General features: G+C 39.6%; 1 protein-coding gene and 1 pseudogene across 1 annotated transcript in view; both read left to right on the forward strand.

The window, feature by feature from the left end:
• Positions 1 to 24,636, forward strand: part of LOC135697634 (5-hydroxytryptamine receptor 2A-like) — a 388,901-nt gene that overhangs the window by 335,630 nt on the left and 28,635 nt on the right. Inside the window, exon 4 of the mRNA XM_065217417.1 lies at positions 2,594 to 4,033. Coding sequence (XP_065073489.1) covers positions 3,262 to 4,033 — 772 coding nt within the window. The 5' untranslated portion in view covers positions 2,594 to 3,261. The remainder of the gene's footprint in view (positions 1 to 2,593; positions 4,034 to 24,636) is intronic.
• Positions 14,542 to 15,969, forward strand: LOC135697648 (uncharacterized; annotated as a pseudogene).

Here is a 24,636-nt window from a genome sequence, read left to right on the forward strand (position 1 = left end):
AACGGCAATATGCACGTTATGAACTCTCAAAAAATTAAATAGCTCGTCTTCATTATCTTTAAGAGATCGAGCATTCCAATTTAAAATGTTTAATGCTTTAAAATCCATTACTGAATTTTAAAGTCATGACAATATTATTAGCAAATTTTACTCCAGTTTGAATAGCATCAAACATGGAGTTAGATTTAAGCATATCAGAAATCATGTCAATTAATGAATTCTGTAAAAATTCCATTTTAGGGGCAGTAATGCTTCCTAAGTCAAAATTGTCAAAATTTCCGTTAGAACGTTGGTTAGTATTTTGATTTCTACCCGCTGCAATAGCAGCATAGGTAGCTCCATTAACTCGCTGAACATTGTTAGCAGCGGGGGGAGTAGGTACAGATGAAACATTTGAAGCAGGGATGATATTTGTACCTACGGGTACGAATGTAGAATTTGTTCCTCGCTGACCGTTGTTAACAGCAGAGGAATTTGTACCTGGTCGGAAACGTGGAGCGTTTCCTACCTGTCGGTTAGAACGAGATTGTAGGATCGCTTTGCAAGTCTTACATTCCCAAAAATTGGATTTGTGGTTTTCACCACAATTTGAACATTTAAATTTCTTAGGATCTTCCTTCACAGGACAGTCGTCCTTTGCGTGAGAGGAATCACCACAATTCATGCATTTAGCTGGCATGTAGCAATTTTTAGTTCCGTGACCCCATCCCTGGCACTTACGGCACTGAGTGAGGTTTTGGAAATTTCCTCCAGTCTTCCTGAAGTGTTCCCACTTCACTCGGACATGGAGCATAAGGCTAGCTTTTTCTAAGGCCTTAAGGTTGTTTAGTTCACTAGACTTGAAGTGAACTAAATAAAAATCATTAGAAATCCCGTTGCGCGAATCGCCAGGACGGGATTTCATTTTCATTTTGATTACTTGGAGTGGCACAACTCCAAGTAATTTTGCCAGTTCATCTTTGATCTGATCCAGGGATTCACCACTGGGCAGTCCTTTCATGACAACCTTGAACACACGTTCAGTTTTGGTGTCGTAAGTAAAAAATTTGTGCTTCTTCTCAGTAAGATACTTGAGAAGACATTTAAATCCGTCCAAGGTTTCAGCCAATACACGGCATTCACCCCGACGTCCAATTTGTAGTGAAAACTTAACTTTCACGAAATTCAAAAGTTCCATGCGAAGAGCATGGAAATCGGTAGTGGTTATCACAATAGGGGGAATCTTTTCCTTCTTGGCATTAAGCCGGGAAAGTTTACTAGAATTTTTCTTGGATGATGGATCATTCTCATCATCCGTGAGCAAATCAAATTGATTACTCAAATTAATTTCTTCAGAAGGGGGGTCAAGAGTTTGCCCCTTTCTTTTGCGTTTAGGCGCCATGGCGGCAGTAAATTTTTTATCCAAATCGACTTCCAAGCAGATTACTATAAGAATCTGAAGGATCGAAGAGGAATTTTCCAAATCGATATCCAAGAAGGATTACCTCGGGTAGGGTCCAAACAAGGATCGAAGAGGAATAAGAGGAGTTGAACAAGGTAGAAATTTTTTACAGGTTGAGCACTGAAAAGTGCTGTTTAAATTTGTTGTAGCTTTAGGTAGTAGTAACACTTCCTTAAGCAAAAAGCAAATAGATCCGCACGGCAAGAGAGCACGATGAAGCATCACTGTTTTAATTAAGGGGAAGAGGTGATGTCTAATAAACGCTGAATAATCAAAAATGTTATCCAATAAGCGCTGTTACAACTCATATAAGTCGAATAAAAGCTTCTCGACATACCTTATACAACAGCATGCAGTTGAATTAAATCGTCAAGAAGTCGTTTCTTCAAAAGACGATTGTTTGTTGGGTTTCCATCTGTCAAATTTTAAACAAAAGTTTAAAAAAATCCACCAAAAGGTTCAGAACCTAAGTTTACAAAGGGCCAGCTTTTGACAGTTTCTGATTAGTTTAGTTTAACGCCGCATGACCTGAACTTGAGTCTATCTTTTGAATGGAGTGCTCTAGAAGGATGATTTCCTCGTCATCATTATGCATTTTATAGTGCTGTTGAAGACATCAAATACCAATGACTCACTGAAAACGAGATATCAGCCGATTAATTATCTCCGCTCTTTAGCAAGCAAATACCGTTCGAGTGAGCAAAATGGAATTGAATGCATGAATTTTCGAACATTTCAGCACACTTAATCCACATCCACAATGCATTTTTTTGTGCTACGTAAAGAAGGCCTGGATCGATACTTAAAGATTTCATAGTCACAGAAAATCTTAGCGTAATTGTTAGAACATATTCTATGTTCAAATTTTTTGCAAAATTGCCCAAGCATGTCGCTAGGAATTAATTTTAAACCCACCCTATGATACAGCATAATTCCCCAACGTTCCTGGACTCAATATTTCACGCCAGTATGAGTCAACCTATTTATACAAATATCAATAAGCTTGCCTATCTCACGTTAGCACCTGCACAGCCACCTCGCAGCCAAACTCCATTCATGCATAAAAATTCCATTTTATCCGCCCCATCTGCCATCATCATGCTCGGTGACACTCTCAAAAACAAATTTCCATCCCTCTCTGTTTACTTCCAGATCAATCGTGAATTCATCGCGTACACATAAAACTCGCATTCGGCTAGTGGATAGGAAGCGTTCGAACCGCAATGAAAATTTCATTACCGTCGACAAACATATATGGGAGATACTCGCGAGTGTAAGCGCGACCCACCTAGCTCGACATGCATCAGATGGGACCGGGAATTGGAGCGCAAAAAAATAAAATCTAAAAAGCGCACGTGGACGCGGGCGTTCTGAAATCAATTAGTGAGAAATAACGGTGGATTTTATATCGGTTGTGTGCGGCGAAAAAATAAGCACAAATGAAAAACAAACTCTCTGATGGGTGAAAAACAACAACCAGCTCGGATCATCATCGCAGCGTCGACTTCGGCGTCGGCGGTGACAGACGTGGTGCAGTTTTACGACCGTCAACATGGAAAACGGTTGACACATGCGAATGCTTCGCCCATTGAAGCGCACCTCTGCTGCAGTGAAGATGATGACGACGTCCGAGATGTGGATCTGTGGGAAAAACGGAAATAGACGTGATACTTAGTGGCAAATATCTCCATCGCGACGCTTTGTTTTCCTTCTACTTTTTTTTTTTAAGTGTGAGATATCGAACGGGGTGTTAAGGAAAAGTGAGTAACCGCACACAGCGAACCAGACGGAGACGAAGAAGTATTTTCCAGTAAGAAATTATGGCCACGGCAAGGGGCCGTGCCGTCGGAGAAGAGTCTTCTTCTTCATGGCCTTCGTGGCCTTGGACGACGCCGGTCCGGACGGTGACGGAAAAAGTGCACCGATTCGCGACCACTGCAATCCACTCGACGGTGACGGCGACAGCGACAGCGTCGACCTCGTGGAGTCCCACTTCAAGCGAGGCAGGGGAAGCGTCGGGGCTCAGTGATAGTGGAACGGTGCTGGATTATGGTGGTGCCGGTAGCTTTCTGGATGAATTCACCAACGATGTCAATGGCAGTAGCAGTAGCAGTAGTACTGAGCTACTCGCTGGTGCTTTGTCCAATTTTAGTGGGCCCCCGATGGGGGGACCCACTGCCAGTTCGTTGTTTGCCACCAGCAGCAACTACTCGACCGAGTTCAGCATCAACCGTAGCATCTCTTCGGTCGAGGGCAGCTTCGGTGATCCGAGTGGGATGGCTGCAAACTCGCGGCTATCGTTTGCCCACGTTCCGGATCTGCTGCAGGAGGACGAGCTGATAGCTCTGTGGAACTGTACGAATTGTTTTTTGCTCAATTATAGCGGTAGTAGTGGCGGCTTGGGGCTGATCAACGGAACCTTTAGCACCAGATTCGGCAATGGGACGGATCGGGACGTGCTGCTGCTGAGGCCCGACGATGGCAGTGGGTTCGGGCTGGGCGGGATGGATGACCCCGAGAGTACCATTTTTCTGATACGGATGATAGTGACGGCGGTGGTGCTGGGGATCGTTATACTAGCGACGGTTATAGGTAAGTGACTTTTTGAATTTATATTTTGCTGTTTGGGATGACCGTCGCTCGCATTTTCTCTGTCATGTTGTAAAAATATCAACGGGAATTTGAAACTGTTGGTTTCTTGGGAAATAAGCGATGGATTTATTTCTTAGCAAACACTGTTGATGGCGGTAGAAGCTTGTAATGCAGCTCTTTAGAGATAGAATTAAGTTCATCGACCAATTGTTAGGGATAGTGGGGGTAAAATGGACAGGAGCGCGATTCGTCTGGAAAACGTTAAAGATTACTGTTTTGATCATGTGTCTCTTATTGGTAACTTCTTCTTCTTCTTCGCATTTCAAGCTTATTGCATATTGCATATTAGCTTATTGCGTGCTCTCAACTTAGTGTTATAGATGCACTTCCACAGTTATTAATTGAGAGCTTTCGATGCCTGTACCATTTTTGCATTGGTATAATTGGGTGACAAGTCCAATCATACTTCTATGCCCAGGGAAGTCGAGACATTTTCCAACCCGAAAAATTCATAGACCGGACCGGGAATCGAACCCAACCACCTCCAGCATGGTGATGATGATGATGGTCCGACCTCTTACCCCTACAAAGGTTTGAGCTGGACGATTTATCTTTACGATAATTGAATATGACATTTTAACCAGGTTGGCAAACAAAATCGAATTGGTTTCAGTTACAGATATAGATTCCCTCTAAAGTTTACAGTTGCTTCACAGCGATATAAATGTGGAAAAGCTCAGGCGTCCACCTCTTAGTTCGCCTTTTTGTCCTAAAATATTCATAAGTATTACAAGCAATCAAGAGTTAATGAACAATCAACAAAGCATCCTATTACACTAGCAACCCCGCAATCTGATGCTATCATAATTTTCAGCAATGTCAGGAATGCTCACGAACCCCTAACATTTGCCAGAAAACTTACTACTAACTCAAGGTATCTTTCAAATAAGCTTCAAAATTGCTTTTTTTTTATCAAATGTTAAATTCAGTCCTCTATATCCGTAATACGCGCGCGAGGCTCAAACCTTTGTAGACTACTTTTTTTTTTTAATTAATCTACTATAAAATCATATATTAAAAATCCATCATCACCCTCGTGGCGAACAGAAATAGTTTTTGCAGTGCTACAATAATTATTAAAAAGTCGTTATGACAGCTATCGATATAAAATAATCCGTTAGAGATAACTTTGTCAAGATACATAATTTTTCAATTCTTAAAAAAAAATCACTGGATAACTGTTCAAAAGACAGTTTTAACGTGTGAAATGCAGTGTCTTTTAAATTCTGTAAGTGTTGCTGAACGTTTGATATGTCTAGGCATCGAATTGAAAACATTTATTCCTTTATAATATAATGAATTTTGTGAAGCATAAGTCAAGAAATGTGGTGTTCTTATTTCAACCGCGTTTCTAGTATTATATCTATGAAAGTCACTTCCTCTTTCAATTCGATCACACAAATATCGAGGCAGCAAACCGTTAACTACTTTAAAAATGAACACCATAGTCAAATATACAATTCTTTGCTTCACCGACAACCATTGTAAGGCGCCTAGCATCAAAGTTGAATAAGTGAATCTATTACATCTCAAAATCAAACGCATTATTTTATTCTGCAAGCGCTGTAATCTCGATATTTGTGTTGCATTGGCCAGAAATAAAATGGAAGGGCAAAAGTCTAGATGAGGAGAGATGACTGATTTGTATAGCTGTATTTTACTGGCAATAGTTAAATCGTTTTTCAGTCGACATAGAATTTCATACTTCTTGGCAATTTTCTTGATGACATTGTCAATGTGAGAGTTGAACTTAAGTGTGTCATCAATAATCACGCCAAGATATTCAATCTCCCGAACGCGATCAATAGTCTCATCATCAATTACAACAGATTCGTTCTCATTTACTCGATTCCGCGAAATTACCATAAATTTAGTTTTACTTGTATTAAATTTTAACTGCTTATACTTCAACCATCTACTTAGAGAACGCAAATCTTCATTCAAGTGTAAAACGGCATCATCTAAATCCTTAGCTGCAATGAATAACACAGTATCATCTGCAAAAAGATTAATGTCGCAAAATCGTAAAACACGTCGCAAGTCATTAATATACATAATAAATAACAGGGGCCCTAATACACTTCCCTGGGGCACTCCAAGGGTATTCCCCACGGGACTGGAAACAGAATCATTAAAAACAGTCCGTTGAGTTCTGTCAGACAAATAGCTTTCAAACCATTTATATGCAGTACTCGTAATTCCAAAGCGCTTGATTGATCTTAACAATAAGGGCCTAGATATTGTCTCAAAAGCGCGTTGGAGATCCAAAAAAACAGCAACAATCGTATCTTTACACTCCAAGCTATTTTTCCACTTCGCTAATACCAAATTCAACGCCGTTTCACAAGAATGCCCTTCCCGATATCCCGATTGTTCTGGTATCAACAAAGAGTTGCTATTCAAATACTCCAACAGCTGGCCTTTAACAACAAGTTCTAAGATTTTCTCTAAAGTGTGCAACATGTTGATGGGACGAAACTCTTCGGCTTTAATCGTTCCAGCAACTTTTTGAATAAGGACCACTAAGGATTCCTTCCAAATTTGTGGCACATGTCCAGTTTGTAATGATTCATTAATAAGGTCCAGCAAGATGTGGCCAATGACATGAAAGCAATCTTGAATAACTCTAGCATTAACATTATCTACTTCAGCCGATTTTCCTAATGAAAAACAAATAACTCTAAGTTCATCTAATGTGATTGGGTGAAAAACTTCAAATCTGCAACTACTATTAACTGGCTGTTTTATTTCGTCAGGTTCATCGACCAATTCAATAGATTGATTAATCAATGAAACGCTATCTACGAAATAATCATTAAACTTAGCTGCAATTACTTGTTCTGACTGTTCTAACGTGCCATTAAAAGTTATGAACCGCGGTTTTAATAAAGATTTCAAAATTTTCCATAACTCTTTGCTGTTGTTTTGATGCTGATCAATCTTCCTTTGAACATATCCACAACGAGTTTTCTTTATCGATTGTGAATACTTATTACGCGCGATTGTGTACCTAGTCCAATGATTGTCATTATTAGATCTACAAAACTGTTTGTACAATTTGTCCCTTTTCCGTTTAAGATGTAAAAGATCCAAATTGTACCAGCTGTTCGAGTTTTTCAAAGAAACAAACTTTTGCTCAACTAGTTGATTGGTACACGTTTTCAAAGCGTTATTAAGAACAGCTGTAGATTCATCTAAGTTACCGGCCTCGAATGGAAAATCCAGGCTTCTCTCAACAAGATTCGAAACAGCTTCGAATATTTCCTCCAGCACTTCAATTTTACAAAATTATCGTTATCGTTAACATGGTCTAAGACATTAATCACTAAAGTCTCATGATCGGTTATTTTCAAATCAGTATCCGTAACTGAACAAATGGAATCAAAATTGGAATAAACGTGGTCAATTAAAGTTCTACTGTGCCTGGAAATCCGCGTATACTCATCTACCGTTTGTTTTAAATTGAAAAAATCAGCTTAACGCTTCAAATGATTCGAATCATGGTTATCACGCCAATTAATATTAAAATCACAAGCCACTATATTTAATTTACTAGAATCAAGGAATGTCTCGAGCCAGTTCTCTAAAACTTCAACGCTAAAACGCTGGTCACTAGAACTGGGAGAATGATACAAAACACCATAATTACCCATCTTCATGCCACGTACAACTGTAATGCCCAAGAACCAGTTGCCATCAATAACTTCGTTGGTACGAAGGTTGCATCGAACTGATTCTTTGACATAATTAGCAACACCGCCAGTGTATCTAGAATGTGATAAACAAGCAGCAACAATATATCCCGGAATACTATACTGATCAAAAGCTTCAGTTTCAACAATATTATTTTCAGATAAGAAAACTAAAAGAGGACGTTTTTCTTCAACAATCTGACGTAATGCTACGTAGATTGTTGACAACCCCGCAATATTCAAGTATAAAAAATCGAATTGATTCACATTCCTGGAACTTGGCTGCTATTTATTGAAACGCAAGCTGCTTTTCTTCTGATCAAAAAGTCTTTTATAAAGCAAACATTCCGAGCTAAATGCGGCATGGTTGACGTCCAAGTTCATTTTTCGTTCTTTATTCGTTTTCAAACAATTAATACATTTCAATACAGTTAACGTACACTCCGACGTTTTGTGTTGTTGGCTGCACCTAGAGCATCTTTCGCAATTTTTGCAATCCATGCTCTTGTGCCCAAATTCTCCACATTTGAAGCATCTCAACACATTAATCGCGGGAACTATCGAGCACCGATCAAACCCTACATTTACTTTTTTCGCACATAACAAACATTTATAAGTTTCGACATCGACTTCAATTACAACACTAAACTTGTTATAAGTGAAGCGTGGATTTTCAAACATGTTCACTACTTTAACATCATTTATAGCGATGTCTTCATTTTGACTTTTTAAGTAGTCAATGAAGACATCGGAGGAAAACTGATCGCTCATGCCCACTATTTTCAATCTTGGCACCGAAGTGGGAACAACAGCACTATATTGTTCACCCAGATTGCTTTCAATACCAGTTTTTACATCATTTAGATTAGCTCCTGTTGTACACTCAACAATAATAGAGCCATCTTTACCATTCCTAAAATTACTGATTTTGTGTGTTTTTGGATCCAACTGAGTTTTCAAAAACTTACGAGTATCTTCGCAAGCTTGTTTGGACTCTTTTGGTTTGATCACAATGACCGGACGAGTCTTACGATTACTCTGTTTGTTACTTTTACTATTACTGTTACTATTACTGTTACTAATATTTTTACTTTTACTTGCATGACTAGATCTTTTTACAACATCCGCAAAACTCGCATTTTCTTGAAAAACATCATCAGTCAAATCGTCACTATTTTGAAATTTACGTTTTTTGCGTCTGGGATTTCGGTCCGATTCAGAATGAACCGTCCTAGATGCACCATTCGTTGCAGCTAAATTTTTTTCCGTACTAATTTCAAAACATGAACTAGTCATCGTATTCCATTTCTCACTAATTAATTTTTCAAAGCAACTTAAAGAATCGTTCATATTTTGTTGCATTTTTTCCATGCCAATTCTCAACGCGTTGTCTATCTGAGCAGCAACGTTGTTTCGTATACCAGTGATAGAGTCAGCAACAGAAGACAATTGCTTCATTGCTTCCCACAGCATTTTGGTATCCGAAACCGATACATTCTGCTCGTCACAACTCTGATCTGACAGACAATTACTACACTTGAATAGAACATTTGCATTATCTGTGATAAGCTTTGCCTGAGTCCGCGTGAGTGTAGTGCACTTGCAATGAAATACACGAGCACACTTACCCACACAGATAACCGGCATATCACTTACCAAAATCCCCAAATTACATATTGCACACCCAGCATGGTCTTGCTTTGTAGCTGCGCCTTTATCGACTGAGCTAAGGGAGGCCCCTTATTGGTAACTGATATCACTGAGCTAGCAAGATAATTTGCTAACGCCCCGATTTTCCATGGATTTGATTGTTTTCCATTTTAAAAAGTTTTTAAAAGCTTCACAGAAGTAACGAAATCGAGTTTGGACATTCCCATTGTTGCTATGTTTGCCCAGAGCTCAACAACAATGCCATTTCGACCAAAAGTTCCCCCAAGAAAAACCATTAGCTTGGATTTGCTAAATAATCCCACACAATAAAGGCCCCACTAATGATTTACCAACTCTACACAAAAGATAGCGGCCATTGGAATTGTTTGCGCTCAGAACGCGTCTTCATCCGCATTTGGCAATTGGTTTCCCAATCACCTTCACTCTCCAGGGGAGATTTCCAATTAAGTGGATCTTCTCGGAAGTCCGAACGACGACGGCAAAGTAGCACAATAGAAACCACCCGGATCGGTTTTCCGGTCCCCGTAGAGGCAGCAGTTCGTTTGTCCGATTGTACTTTTCACGGGAAAAAGGATTCTTTTTTCATCCGGAAAATGATGAAAATTCGAACCGAAGAGGACTTTCTATATTCCTATTCCGGGTACAATCTGAGCATGGTTGGTTGGAGTAGGTACCTGTCCGTTCAGTGGACATTTTTTTTTTCTTTTCGCAGTCAGTCAGTGCGAGTCAAATGGCTGGAATAAGTGATTGCCGGAGAGAGCCGTGGTTGAACAAACGGAAACTATTGTTTGAAGTTCGATTTAAGGCGATTTTGCATTTGAAAGCGGGGCTGGTCTTTTCATGAGAACACTTGGTAAAGATGTTTGCATTTCCAGATGGAAAATAATCCCTGCAAAGACGCTTAGAGATTTTATCTTTTGCAAATTTTGCATATACTGAATTAGTTCCATCGATTCTTTTGACAAAAATTCCTAATTTTAAAAGGGATGAAGATACCATTCAGGACTCATACTTTCAGCAACAAAGTACAAAGCATTCGAATAGAAGGAACATTCCTTAGAGTGAGTGCACCTAGTCTCACGTTTGACTTCTTTTCCCATCAAGAGATGTTCCGTTTTCCATAACAAAAAGCTTCTGCTTTCTACCTTCATTTCGCATGTAGCTTACAGAAAAGTCACAATTCAAGATCCAGAACTCGGAAGTCGTGTGCTGTCAGCGAATGCAACAAAGAGGAAAATCTACACGTTTCTTCACATTCCAAAGGAAAATTATACACAATGTCGGTTGGTACTGCTCTAGATGCCTTTACAGCGGTGTGGAATCCCGAGAAATCAAAGCTCGCTCTAGTGAACGCGTCGACAAACCGTTCCACCGATTTTATTTTATGTTAAGTCGCTCGTTCTTGTTCTATTCAAGTCTAACGACAAATACCTACAAAAAACATCCAGTACATCAAGTACGTACACGGTAAAATAGGCATTTCTGTTTGACACGGTACCAGAGGCGTGCAGAAGGCAATCCAAGGCATTCCATAATTTTATTTTGTAGCTTTTTGAGATGCTAACGGAATATATTCTGGTTTGACGACAGGCAAGTGACATTGCCGAAATTGGAAGATTATTTGACAAAGAAGTAAAAATTACGGAATGTTCTCAATAATTTGGACTGTGGAAAATATTAAAGCTCCCATAAATAAACCAGTTTTCCACATTCTGGGGTACGAGGGATTGTTTTCGTTTTGGGTGCCTCAAGGGGAAGCTCACCGCTCCGAAAAAAATAATTACGTTTTGATTTTTCTAAAAATATTGGAAAAAAATATAAAAAATCTAAAAAAATCACATTTTTTCTAATGTTTCAAAAAAAAAAATCACGGGCAAAAACATTTTTTTATAAATCATTATGGCATAAAGTTAAACTCAAAAAACCACAAAACATCGACTTTTCGGTTTTGCTGAGCGTCCAATTTTTTTTTCATGATGAGATAGAAAAATATATTAGCATGTAATTTTTGACAAAAACCTAAGGCAGAAACTGATTTTCTTGGATTTTTGATATTTTTTCCCAATTTTTTTAGAAAAATAAAAATGTACCGAAAATATTTGTTTTGTATTTTCGGGCTGGTAAGCTTCCCCTTAAAGCTGAAAAAGCATCGCTTTTATTTAGGTTTCCATGTTTGGTTTAACATGATAAAGAATTAACTGACATAACCCCAAGCCATCGAAACTTTCTCAAAGTACCAAGGCTGCAAAATGCGTGTCGATTTATGGTTGACATGACTGGTTCTCGGCAATTTGGTTACCATATTTGTAAAATTACGTATGTGAAAGGTACGATTATTTACTTTTGAACGAAACAGACAGGGAACCAATTGGGCCTGTGGTTGGCCAGTCGGGACGAGAAAACCCGTTAGAGGTGGTCAATAGACTGATTCAAAATTTAAAATTTTCACTCATCATTGCTCAAACGGTTTTAAATTGGGCTCTGATTAGCCTCCCAAAATTTGAACTCATTTAGTGAGAAATTGACCTCGTACAAACCATTTGAAGTTTATATGGGAATTACTATGGAGAAACCATAGTTTCGGTTCACATCTATCTCAAAATTCACCAGTTCACTCTATTTTAGAAAATGACAACTGAGCTTGTTGAAAATTTTCTCAGCTACAACTTTGTAAATAACCACTTTTCGATCAAATGTAAGGAACAATGGCGCGTAGAATAGAGGACAAAAATCATGGCTACTATGTCACACTGCAGAATACAGTGTTGTCCACATTACAGTTGCTCAATCTTGCCATAAGATTATCAATCTCTTAAACAATTAATAACTATTTATTTTGACGTTTGGCAGAAAAACGATTTTGCTTAAAGTTGTAGCTGATGAAAATTTCCATAAGAATAGCAATAGAATTTGTAAGCAGTACAATATGTAAAAAGGCTAGAAGGCAATGAACAAAAAGTTTTGTTTTCCCATAGTAATTTCCATATAAACTTCAAATGGTTTGTGCCAAGTCAGTTTCTTATTAAATGAGTTTAAACTTTCAGAGACGCTGACGACGGTGGTGTAGTGGTAAGCGTGACTACTTTCTAAAGGGCGAACACGAAATTATTGCGACACATTCAACAGGGCATAACTTTTTTACCATTGGGTAAAAATCAACCAAATTTTGCACACTTTCTCATTGATGTGTATTGTGTACATGCTGTCAAACTCGAAGTCGTGTTTTTCAATTCAACGAAAATGGAGGTGAACCAACGCGAGTTGAGAGAACAAATTCTTTCCAAACACCTGGAATTTCCTGACCTGTCGCACCGGCAGTTGGGAAAAATGTTGAACATTCACCATTCAACCGTCTCCAGAGTGTTGAAGCGGTTCCAGGAGCGGTTGACGTTGTTCCACGGCAAAGGAGCTGGAAGAAAACCGGGACCGGAGAACAAAAAGACGGAGGGAAAGGTGAAGCGGATGATTAAAGCAAATCCCAACGTCTCAAGCAGTGATTTGACTAAAAAGATCGGCATGTTGCAGAGCTACGTCCAGAATGCAAAGAAGAGAGCTGGACTACATACATACAAGGTACAGAACTTCCCAAACCGCGATGAGCGGCAACAATCGACGGCTAAAACTCGGGCACGGAAGCTCTACGAGAAGATGCTGACAAAATATGGCTGCTGTGTGATGGACGACGAAACGTATATAAAAGCCGATTTTAAGCAAATTCCGGGGTTGGAGTTTTTCACCGGCAAGAGCAAGTTCGATGTGGACGACAAATTTAAGAAGAAGAAAATGTCGAAGTTCGCCTCCAAATATCTCATTTGGCAGGCCATCTGCTCTTGCGGACTGAGGAGTGAGCCTTTCGTGACAAAGGGCACAGTAAATGGCGAGATCTACAAATCTGAGTGCCTCGAGAAGCGCCTTTTGCCGTTCTTGCAGCAGCACGACGAAGCTTCGCTATTTTGGCCAGATTTGGCATCATGCCACTATTCTAAAAGTGTCCTGGATTGGTATGAGGCCAATTCTGTCCATTTTGTTTCAAAGGACATGAATCCGCCAAACTGTCCGGAGCTGCGCCCGGTGGAGCAGTACTGGGCAATAATGAAGCGGGAACTTCGGAAGAGCAAGAAGACAGTCAAAGACGAGAAGGACATGTTAAAAAAATGGAAAAAAAAAACTGAGAAACTGGTACCGGATGACACTGTAAAGACTTTGATGGAGGGCATCAAGCGAAAATGCGTTCAATTTTACACTCAAGGCTCCATCGATTAACTTTTCTTTTGATTTTTGAAGTAAATATATGTATAAAACTACCTTAAAATTTTGGTTTGATTCTAAACATTATAAGAAAATTGGCATGACATTTTAGGTGTCGCAATAATTTCGTGTTCGCCCTTTATGCTGCTTTAACTGAATTTGTTTGATTTTGTGGCCATAAAAATTACATGAGATTTTCGACATGATTGAAGTCCATCCACTTGTATGTAATAATAAAAACAATTTTTTTGCTGTGTGTCTAAGACATATCACGAGGAGTTTATTATGTAAAAGTTGATAAAAAGATTTTTTTCTACATGCTCTAACGTCCCCTAGTGAGTCAATTCCGAACTAAATGGTTTATCATTTGCAAGAGATTGGACCATGGAACAATATTGGTGAAGCCATGTATAACTTTTGAGCTCGAGTTTTTAGACAGTAATCAAAAATGTAACTGAACTATAAGTGGTGACCGACGAAATGTTAAAAACTACCGTGGGATAACCAGTCTTTCTGCCGCATCGAAGCTTCTTGAGATTATCGTCAGTGCTCAAATTATACGCGCTACAAAAAACCACATTTCGTCAGATCAACATGGATTTATTCCCGGTAGGTCTGTTGCTACTAACTTGCTGGATCTAACTACTAGCTGTTTTTCGGCTATAGACTTCTCTGACCCCTTTAGTATTAGTGAGCGATTTCACTACTACATATGTTCTACTGGTGGAAAATAAAAAACAAATCGCTGTCAAGTCCACTTCAGGAAAATGGTAAGAAATCAACTTTATTTCTAGTTTATGTTTATTTAAAGCAAAAACTATTAATTTCAAGGATTGTGAAGCTGCAGCACAAAGATATCGTCGTAAATTGGAAATGTGCTACGGTATCGACCCGTCAACAGTACAAACGACACCGCAAGAAGTGCCATTAATGATGACATTCGCCAACATCTACCAGTTTCTAGTTTTGGATCCCAACCCGTTTACTGGTGAACCAAAAGATTGTGGAAAAGGAATGGATGCGATTTTTTATTATAAAAATGGATGGGTCAAGAGTGTTTCTGGACGAAGAGTGCAAGATATATATGTGGTGCACGGAGTTGTTCGGCATTCGTTCGCGCTTAACGAAAAGCCTCTTAATCCTTGGATTTTGATTGATGAGCATGGCAAGATCCTTGCAGCACATTGCAACTGCGCTATCGGGCTTCTAGAAGCATGCAGTCACATAGGAGCTACCTTATTTGCCCTTGAAGGAATTCGAACATCCGTCCTCGAAAATAAGGTAAATAGGTCGTTGTTGCTTCCCTGGTAATTACTTCTCATATATTTCAAGTTTGATTAGCTTAGCATTGAGGTGTTTTTATGATATTATATGATTTTTATTTGCTTCTACATTTCCAGTTGTCGGTAACAGATTTGCCGGCATACTGGAGAAAACCTCCGGCAAGTATCAGCGATAACTTATATAAAAAGGTGCGTGATATTGATTTTGGCAGGCGCATACAAAAAAACATTTTGTCTATCAATCCGTTAAGTTGTTACGAATCCAGATGTCGAGACCTCTTAAGCGTGCTCCAGGCGGATGGCTTGAATGTTACTGCTGCTAGCCTATACTGCGGTGAAATTAATATGGACTATTGCTGTGCAAATTGCTCGTATGCGACAAATTTGAGAGAACAGCTGGATGACTACAACCTTCAGTTACTCCATGACCCGTTAAACATGCAACCGATTGCTGAATTGAGAGAACGTGCATTCGAGTACATCCAAAACCTTCCGAGTGATCCGGCAATGTTGAAACGAATCGACGACTTAACTGCTGAACAAAGTGACTCCAAGTGGTGGAATGTATTCAGGAGTGGACGTATCACAGCATCCAATTTAAAAGACGTGTGTAGCACTCAGTTGGCTCGACCATCCGTATCTCTGATTAAGAGACTGTGATATCCTAGTGAGATAACGTTCTCTACAGCAGCGACCAAATATGGCAAGAAACATGAGGAGAGAGCTGTTGATCAGCTGTTTCACGCAGTTCAACATTTGCACCAAAATTTGCGGAAAATAAAATCAGGGCTGGTGATTTATGAAGAGCATCCGTTCATGGGAGCATCACCGGATGCAACCTTTCTTTGTGATTGTCACGGCGTAATAACAGTTGAGGTGAAGTGTCCCTTTTCAGCTCGAAATCGTTCAGATATGGTTGCGACCTTACTACAGCTCCAGGACTCCTTCATTGAACGGAATGACACTGGCCAGATCCTGCTAAAAACTAAACATAAATATTTTTTTCAAGCTCTGATGCAGATATACGTCTGTAAGGCAAATTTTGGATATTTTTACGTGTGGTCTCCTCAGCAGGTTTTGCTGTTCGAAATTAAACGCAACGATGATTTTTGGTTGTTCTGTAAAAACACGGCGATAGCTTTTTTCAAAAATGTTATTTTCCCTGAATTGGTTGGTAAGAAATTTACGAATAAATGAAACAAACAATATAAAAATCTCTTTATTTAACAAGAATAAAACATCTCAAAGAGAAGGAACAACACTAGGGCATAAGTTTACCAGGGCTGCAGCTGTGACTAGTATTTGATCGATCGCGGGAGTATCGTTGTTCCAGTGCTGTAGCATTGTTATGGGAATGGTGTCCGTCAATACTAAGAACTTTTGCCGAAGCACTCCTATCAACCTCTCCACGTGGATCCTCAACGAAGAAAGTTCTTTAGAATGAACTGCATCAAGGGGTTGTAGCTGTTGGTTTTTTTTTCTTGAAAGCTGGATAAGCAACAGTTGCATGTATCGGAGCCAACAATTCGTTGATTAAAAATCCTCGATCAGCCATTACGAAATCTCCTTCTTCAATGTAGTTTAAAAATCCAGAAGATTTCACGATTTCTTTGTCCGAAGCTCGTCCGCCAAAGGCTTCAGATACATACAATATGGATCCAGATGCGCTGACTCCGATCAACACTTTGATAGTGTTGTGCTTTTTATAATTAGAAAACACGTTGGCACTAGCAATCATGGCTCTAGAATTTGGCGATTCAATATGTATTTCGAAGCAGTCAATGATCACTGTAACAGCATCGTTGTATTTCTTTCGGAATGCTGACGGCATATGCTGCTTCAACACGTTTCGAGACGGAAATCTTACGAAAGCGTTCATAAACGGGTAAATCGCGTTAATCGTTTCGTAAAAATATTTGGAAATAGTCGTTTGGTTTAAATTGTACAGGTATCCAAGAGTACAAAATGGTTCGTTCAATCGTAATTTACGCAGTGTCAATATCAAGGTTTTCTCTTTGTCCAGTCCTTCAAAATCCGGTATATCTTGCTGCAATGACTCATAGAGACGCTTTAATGTTAGCCCACAGCTAAGCCCCGTAAAGTAACGGCATTTTTTGTCGTTTGCTTCGAGCGTAGACATTGAAAGCTGTGTAGCTTCTTTTGCGTCATTCAAATCCCGCTGTAGTTTATCTTGGTGATCTCGAAGGGAAGTGACTTCTTTCTCGGATCGTTCTAGCGCAAACTTCCATTGCTCCACTTCCTTTTCCATACATGTTTCCGTTTGGACGCATACGTCACTGTAATAAACAACCTTTGATGGCACATTGGACGATTCTGTTTCGTTTGGTTGACATCGATTCATGACGGTCAAATTATCAGCTCCTGTTGTTGTTGATTGTTGACAATTTAGCCAGATGATATCATCAAGAGGGAAATGATTTTGAACGGCGAGTCCAGCAATCCTGTAATGGTAATTAAATACATATATTAGAGATGTGAAACTAAATTGTTCATTATTTTAGTAGAATATCAAATCTTGCTTCTTTGTGCTTCTACTGTGTGAACAGTTTCTTTCAAAATTTTGTATGGAGCAGAGGTACGTGATATCTTTCTTTATTATACACGTGATTAATGAATAGTTCTTTATTCAGTACGTACTCATTCGTTTCGACTGCTGCAATAGACGCCTTGTAAGTTCCAGATTGATCCATGAACGAGCTAGAAGTGGATAGAACCGAGGGTGAAACATCACTCAAGCTGTATGCGCCACCAGGGATGCCTTTCGTTGCTGCATTCAATCGTAGACATCCACTTTCGATTAATTGAAATAAAACCTAACTCCTTCATATTAGAGCATACTCTTGACTGATCTCCAATTCAGTCCCCGATTCGTTTTGAAATGTGTGATTCAATTCATGAAGATCACAATTTCCTTCAGATATTGGTTCGCCACTTGTGTCTTGCTGATTTACAGGCGGGTCCAAATCAATATTTATGTCCACGGTTGAGGTTGATTCATCATTGCTCTCCTGCTGATTCACAGACGTATCGAAACTGATAGGACTGCTCTCCGGGTACTCCACAGAATTTGTTGAACACCCAGAGTCAAGCTGATGATCACTCTCAGATCCCATCGTCATAGTTAGCAAATTATCAGTTGTATCCTGCAGATTCAAAGTAGGAGCCCAATCGACATCATTATCCTCCAAAAGCTTTGCAGGCTTCCCGGAGACCAAGTGCCGACCACAGACACGATGATGGGGAGCCGGAATTTTGGTCAAGCCACACACTTTCACCCAAACTACAAGCCGCATTTTGGCCAAATTCCGCTCTGATTCACTGAACCGTTTGTATACCGCTGAATGCCGGAACATCCGATACGTTTTATCGCTTGAATAAACGTAGCACGAAGGAATCACACACCTTAAAACCATTTTTGAATTCACGTAAATTTTTATTCGGAAGAGTTGAAATAGTTTGACAGCTGATTTTGTGGTTGAAAATAATAAACAAATCGATTCTACACGGCTACACGAGTTAAGGTGGTGTTAGTGAGATCTTGCAACAAGAAGTCTATGGAAGATAAAGCGCAGGTTGACGTAATCTATAGGGTTAACTATCCCATTTCCGGCCTATTAAGCACAACCCGCACTTAGTCTTTCTTAATCTAGCGCAGTTTAGCACCAAACGGAATGTTATTATCACTGATGGCTTCCAAATGTATTTACCTTTCCGTATGTACCGTAAGATATTATAAAGAGAAACCAATCTTTGAGATATTGTCAAAAGTCTAACACTGCTTCTTGACGCCAAACTCGGCCTACGGATTCTAAACTCGGCCTAACGCATTGCAACGCCAATAAATTCACTTCGGCCTATCGGATGATGATAAAAATTGATTCGTTCGGAGCGCTTCTTTTGTTTTTGGGAATAATGGGTGCAAACCTTCATGTCACGCGTTCTCGTTGACTTCGTTCGGTAGCTTATTAACTAAAGTATCGTACCAAACGCATAATTGACTTGTTAACTCTGAAAATCATGGATTTATTTGAAGTTGTCTGTTCGATAGGCCCAAAATGGGCGATTAGGCCGAAGTAGTTCTCTACCCTACTGACCTAAAGGCGTCTTTTGATAAAATTGATCATAAAGTGTTGCTCTGCAAGCTATCGCGATTGAGAGCCTCAAATCGATTGGTGTCGTGGTTGTCATCGTACTTGACTGGTAGAACGCTGTACGGATTTTATGTTTCATCGCCATTTGCTAGCATGTCCGGTGTCCCGCAAAATAAATATGTGGTGGTACGCTGCATCGAGGACTGTTTTCACCTGCAAATGTTGCTCAACATGTTCGATCAGTGGTGCCGCTCGAACAAGCTTGTCATCAGCGTCGCGAAATGTCACCTTCTATCGGTCCAAAGACCCGTTAATTTATGAATACCACATCGATGATACTGTTCTTAGCAGAATGGATCAAGTGACGGATCTTGGTGTCGTATTGGACTTGAAGCTGTCCTTTCATTCCCATTATGCGTCGAATATTTCCAAGGCTAATTGTCAACTTGGCTTCATCTCTAAGATTACCAAGGTTTACCGGATCCACACTGCCTAAAAGAATTGTATTGTTCACTCGCAAGGCCGATCCTAGAAAATGCTTCAGTTGTATGGGCTCCAAGAATCGAGCGTGTGGAAAAAAGGTTCATACGAGTTGCGCTCAGGAACCTACCGTGGCGTGATCCTTTGAACCTTCCAGCATATCCCGATAGATGTCGTCTGCTTCACCTCGAAATGCTTGATCGAAGACGTAACAGGCTACGTTTATAGCTAAATTACTCAACGGTGACGTCGATTGCTCTCATCTTCTGTCACTGCTTGATTTCCGTGCTACAGGTAGGATATCACGTCAGCAATCCCTGATGCAACCGAGCTTTCATCGTACTCTCTATGGCTACAATCAGCCTATTTGTGCAATGGTTCGTTTGTTTGTATCCCTCGAGTCCGCGTTTGATTTTGGTATGTCCACACCTCAATTTGTGAATAGAGTAAGAAGACTGAACCTTATTTAAGACGAATAGTTTATTCATTAAGACAACTTTGTCAGATGACTTATTAAATAAATAAATAAATAAAATAGATCACTGGACGTTAATCGGTTAGTATGCCAATAACCGATACTTGCAGAATTTGCCCATTCAGAGCACCTAACATTTAACCCTTATCAGTTCCATCTTCTAGCTACGCTCTACTCTTTTTTTTTAATCCTCTTTGTCTTTATTAAAATTAATTATACATAGTCATGTAGAAATCTAAATTTTGTACATTAAGGTTTTCGATTGGAGTTTCACTTACAAATATAATGTATTTGACAAATAATTTTAAGGTTCTGCTTAAGGTACGAGGATTTACTCCTCGCAGCTCCGGAAATTGTAGTGTTTTGAATAGTTGATTTCTCCTTATTCCTATGGATTCAATTTGCACAGCTATTCGTCTCCACAAGGATTCTACAGTTGGGCACGTCGAAAACTTGTGTCTTATTGTTTCCTCAGCTTGGCACACATCGCATGCCGGTGTTGCTATGCGATTTTCTCTAAACCGCAAAAAATTATGATCCAATTTGTCATTGCAAAGCAAGTAGTATACAACTTTTTCTTCCGAAGTGAGAGCTTTATGATTGACATTTTTCCATACTCTCTCCCAATCCCGTTGTACCGAGCTCTCGATTCTATTTTCCGGAAGTAAATCTAGATTGTGAGCATAGATTTTGTGTGCTGTTGACTCCTCAGTTATTCGACTTGGTAGCTTGATCACTTCTGCGATGATCTTCTTAAAATGTGACATTTCTTCTGGAATTGTTCTTAGGTCTCTGCGTCTCCGTACTCTATTAGCGTAGTTCTGTTGATATGGAAGCACCTCCTTCGTCTGTTGAAATCGATTGGCCATAAGAGATTTAGATTTCCTGATCGGGCAGTGAAGACCAAGGCCACCCTTGGCTTTAGTTTTTATTATTTGTTCATACCTAACTCTATGTGGTACTCCTATCCAAATAAATTTGGTGATTTGCTGTTTCAGAAACTTTCCAATACTTAATGGTAGTGGCAGTATAGAAGCAATATACCACAATTTGGAGCAGATGTACGTGTTAATGAGCCAAGTCCTCTGTTTAATGTTCAGAAGCCTGGCACGATTTATCCATAATAATGAAGTTACGCTCCGTTTTAACTTCGCCCAGTTAACTGCAACTGTGTGTTCGATTGTAGTTTTATAGAGGACTCCAAGAATTTTCACTTGTTCACTGATGATCAGCTCCTCTGGTGAAGGAATTCCTGCTCCTAGTTTCAGGCCAACTGTTTTCTGAAGATTTAGACGTGCTCCAGATACTTCCCCAAACTGACGAAAGCAGTCTATCACTAACTGTGTTTTACCAGTGTGTTTGATGATGATAGTTATGTCATCAGCATAGGCGGTGATGGACTCACCTGTATCGTTGCATATTTGTGAAAGCTGATCTACTAGGGGTTGTAAGTACACTACAAACAGAGTCATACTTAAAGGGTCTCCTTGGCGAACTGAACAGTTGATGTCGAAAAATTCTGTTAACCTCCCATTGACAACTAGCTGTGATTTGGAGTGTCTCATAATAGTTGACATAAGATTCACGAAATCGCTGTTGATGTTCATTTCCCGTAAAGTTTTTGCCAGAAAGTCGTAGTTAACCCGGTCAAATGCGCTGCTAAGATCACAAGCCATGACAAGTCCATTCTGTCTCGTGCGGTGGGAGTGTCCAATCTCATCCCGAATCAAGCAGGTTGCTTCGAAAATGTTCCTTTTCCCGTTGCTGCATTTTTGTTCGTTGGAAAGAACCAATCACACTACTTTATTAAGCCTTTCTTTCAAAACTCGACTCAAAATCTTGTATTCCACGTTCAGCAGTGATATTGGACGGTAAGAACTGATCGAGTTGTTTCCTCCTTTTTTGTGAACTAGTACGATGATTCCTTCTAATTGTTCTGGACGTATTAAGCCATTCATCATTTCATTGATAATTTCCACTATTTCTGTTTTGATTGTGTCCCATAACTTCATGAAAAATTCTCTGGTCAATCCATCCTTCCCGGGTGTCTTGTGAGGAGCAGAGAATCTGATGGCATCGTAGATTTCGTCCTCAGTAATCCGGTCCATTATTCTGTTGTTGGCTTCGTTGTTTTGGGGGACTGCTCTTGTAGGATGGAAGGTGTCTCGGTTTTCCACTTCTTCACCCGTGAATAGAGACCGATAGTGCTCGTAAACAGCTGTTTCGATATCATTGGGATCATTGAGTATTCTCCCGTTGATCTCTAAATTTTCTATTTTTGCTCCTGCCTGGCGTTTACGATGATCATCGATTTGGAAAGTTGAAACCTCTTCATCCGGTAGATGACGAATTGACTCCTTCCTGAAGAATCCGTTGAATTCCTTTTGCTTGCGTAACATCTGTTACAACTTGGGACACTTTGTCCCTATACGTTCTTCTGGATTTTGATATCGTTCCGAAAATCACAAACGCACTCGTTGGTGGTTAGAACAATAATCATCTTTATTCAGAATTATATTCCTTAACACATTTTTCCTACGGGAGACACCTGAAGTCATTATGTGACAGTTTATGTAAACGATCACCAATCAGCGATCGATATTAACAAACGAGAGAATGAGAGAATGAGAGAGAGAGATAATTTGGAGAAGGCAAATTGGTTAAATCGGTTGCGCTGAAAATGGCTTAGCAACTAGGAATATCGGCTGCCCGGAGTGCGCCTTGGCGACAAGCAATACGATATCCTTAGACGCCGAGTATGGGTTATTGAATTCGTTTTAGCGTTCATCGAACTGCTCCATGCACTTGCTGCGTAAGGAGTTCGATGTCCGAGTGAGGCATGGGAAAATGCTTGTTACTAATTGAAAACTGAAATGATTTTTTGGAAATTGATGACATGTGAGTTGCGCATGTCACACATCACTGCTTTGATCCGGTTTATTTCTGCCGTGTTGTCGTTCTCTAAGTGTGTAGTATATGCTCGATTCAAGCACGAGTAGTAGAATCCCAAGGTGTTGTTGTAACCAGTAAAGAACTGATTCTGCTTCCACTTGAAGAATGAAACCAGCTTTCCCTTGGCGAAGTCCACCCACCAGTCGACCCACGATCGATAATTCTGCCTCGTCCTTTTCCAATACGTCCACTTCCTTTGCAGTTCTTCCATGTTGCTGGCGGTTAGCAAATTGTTGTTGAGCTTCCATGGGGGACGAGGAGGACGTTGTGATACGAAAGGAAGCACAACTCTCATCACCACAGCCTTATGGTCGCTGAAACAATTCACCTGAATCCTGCAGTAACGTATTCGGGTTACGATAGGCTGGTTTACGTAGATAGTATCTATCCGTGACATAGAAGGCCCACGTACAAAAGTGTAATCGTTGAAGTTGTTGAATAATCTCCACGCGTCAGTTAGATTTTGAGCTTGGACTAGTCTTTTTAAATTTGGGCTAATATTGGTCGCTCCAGTAGCGTCTCGTGTATCGGTAATCGAATTAAAATCACCGGTTATTATGAGGTGGTGTTTAAAACATACTGTGGAACGACACGATTGAAAAAATCTTCCCTCACATATCTGTTATTCGTTCCAGACGGTGCATAAATGTTGACTATAGTAACTGTATTTTCAAGTGTGGCGCGCACCAATCTTGAATCTAAGCTTTTTTGAATTTGAGATGTCCTAATCCCATGTTTAACTAACACTGCAGTACCTCTTCTCCCGCATAAACGCGAACCATAAATTGACCTTACCTAAAATGGTTAAAAATTGTTTATAATCCCTGCTAAACTTTAACTGAAATGGTTATGGAACTTTATATGAACGTTTATGTTTGAACCTTATGTATTATGGTTTTATGGAACTGGACCTTACAAATAATGGGTTGTTAAGAACCATTACCGTTCCAAATTCTTGTTTTCTCCATACATTTTCGGAAAGAGAACTATATTAGAACCTTTTAACTTATGGTTTGAGAACTTTAATGGTAATGGTTATGGTAGTCAGTAAGGTCCACGAATGGTTTTGTAACATCGATCAACTTTATGTGGAATATATCGCGAATTGGTTGCCTGTAATTTACTGATTACCAATTCACGATATATTCCACGTAAAGTTGAGTGATAATACAAAACCATTAATGGACCTTACTGACTACCATAACCATTACCATTAATGTTCTCAAATCATAAGTAAAAACGTTCTTATATAGTTCTCTTTCTGAAAATGTATGGAGAAAACAAGAATTTCGAATGGTAATGGTTCTTAACAACCCATTATTTGTAAGGTCCAGTTCCAAAAAACCATAATACATAAGGTTGAAACTTTATCATTAAACGTTCATGTAAAGTTCCATAACCATTTCAGTTAAAGTTTAGCAGGGATTATAAACAATTTTTAACCATTTTAGGTAAGGTCAATTTATGGTTCGCGTTTATGCGGGCTGCGTTCGTCAATATTGATTATGGATTCGTAACCAGATACACTAATATCATGACACGCTACCTCCTGTAAGCACACTACATCTAAATCAAGCATCCGCACGAAAGCTGATAGAGCAGCAAGTTTTGTCTGGCTTTGTATTGCGTT

This window comes from Ochlerotatus camptorhynchus, unplaced genomic scaffold, assembly GCF_037179485.1.
Source record: "Ochlerotatus camptorhynchus isolate MF236.1 unplaced genomic scaffold, CSIRO-AGI_Acam_v1.1 ptg000077l, whole genome shotgun sequence".
In the NCBI taxonomy this organism is placed as follows: Eukaryota; Metazoa; Arthropoda; class Insecta; order Diptera; family Culicidae; genus Ochlerotatus; species Ochlerotatus camptorhynchus.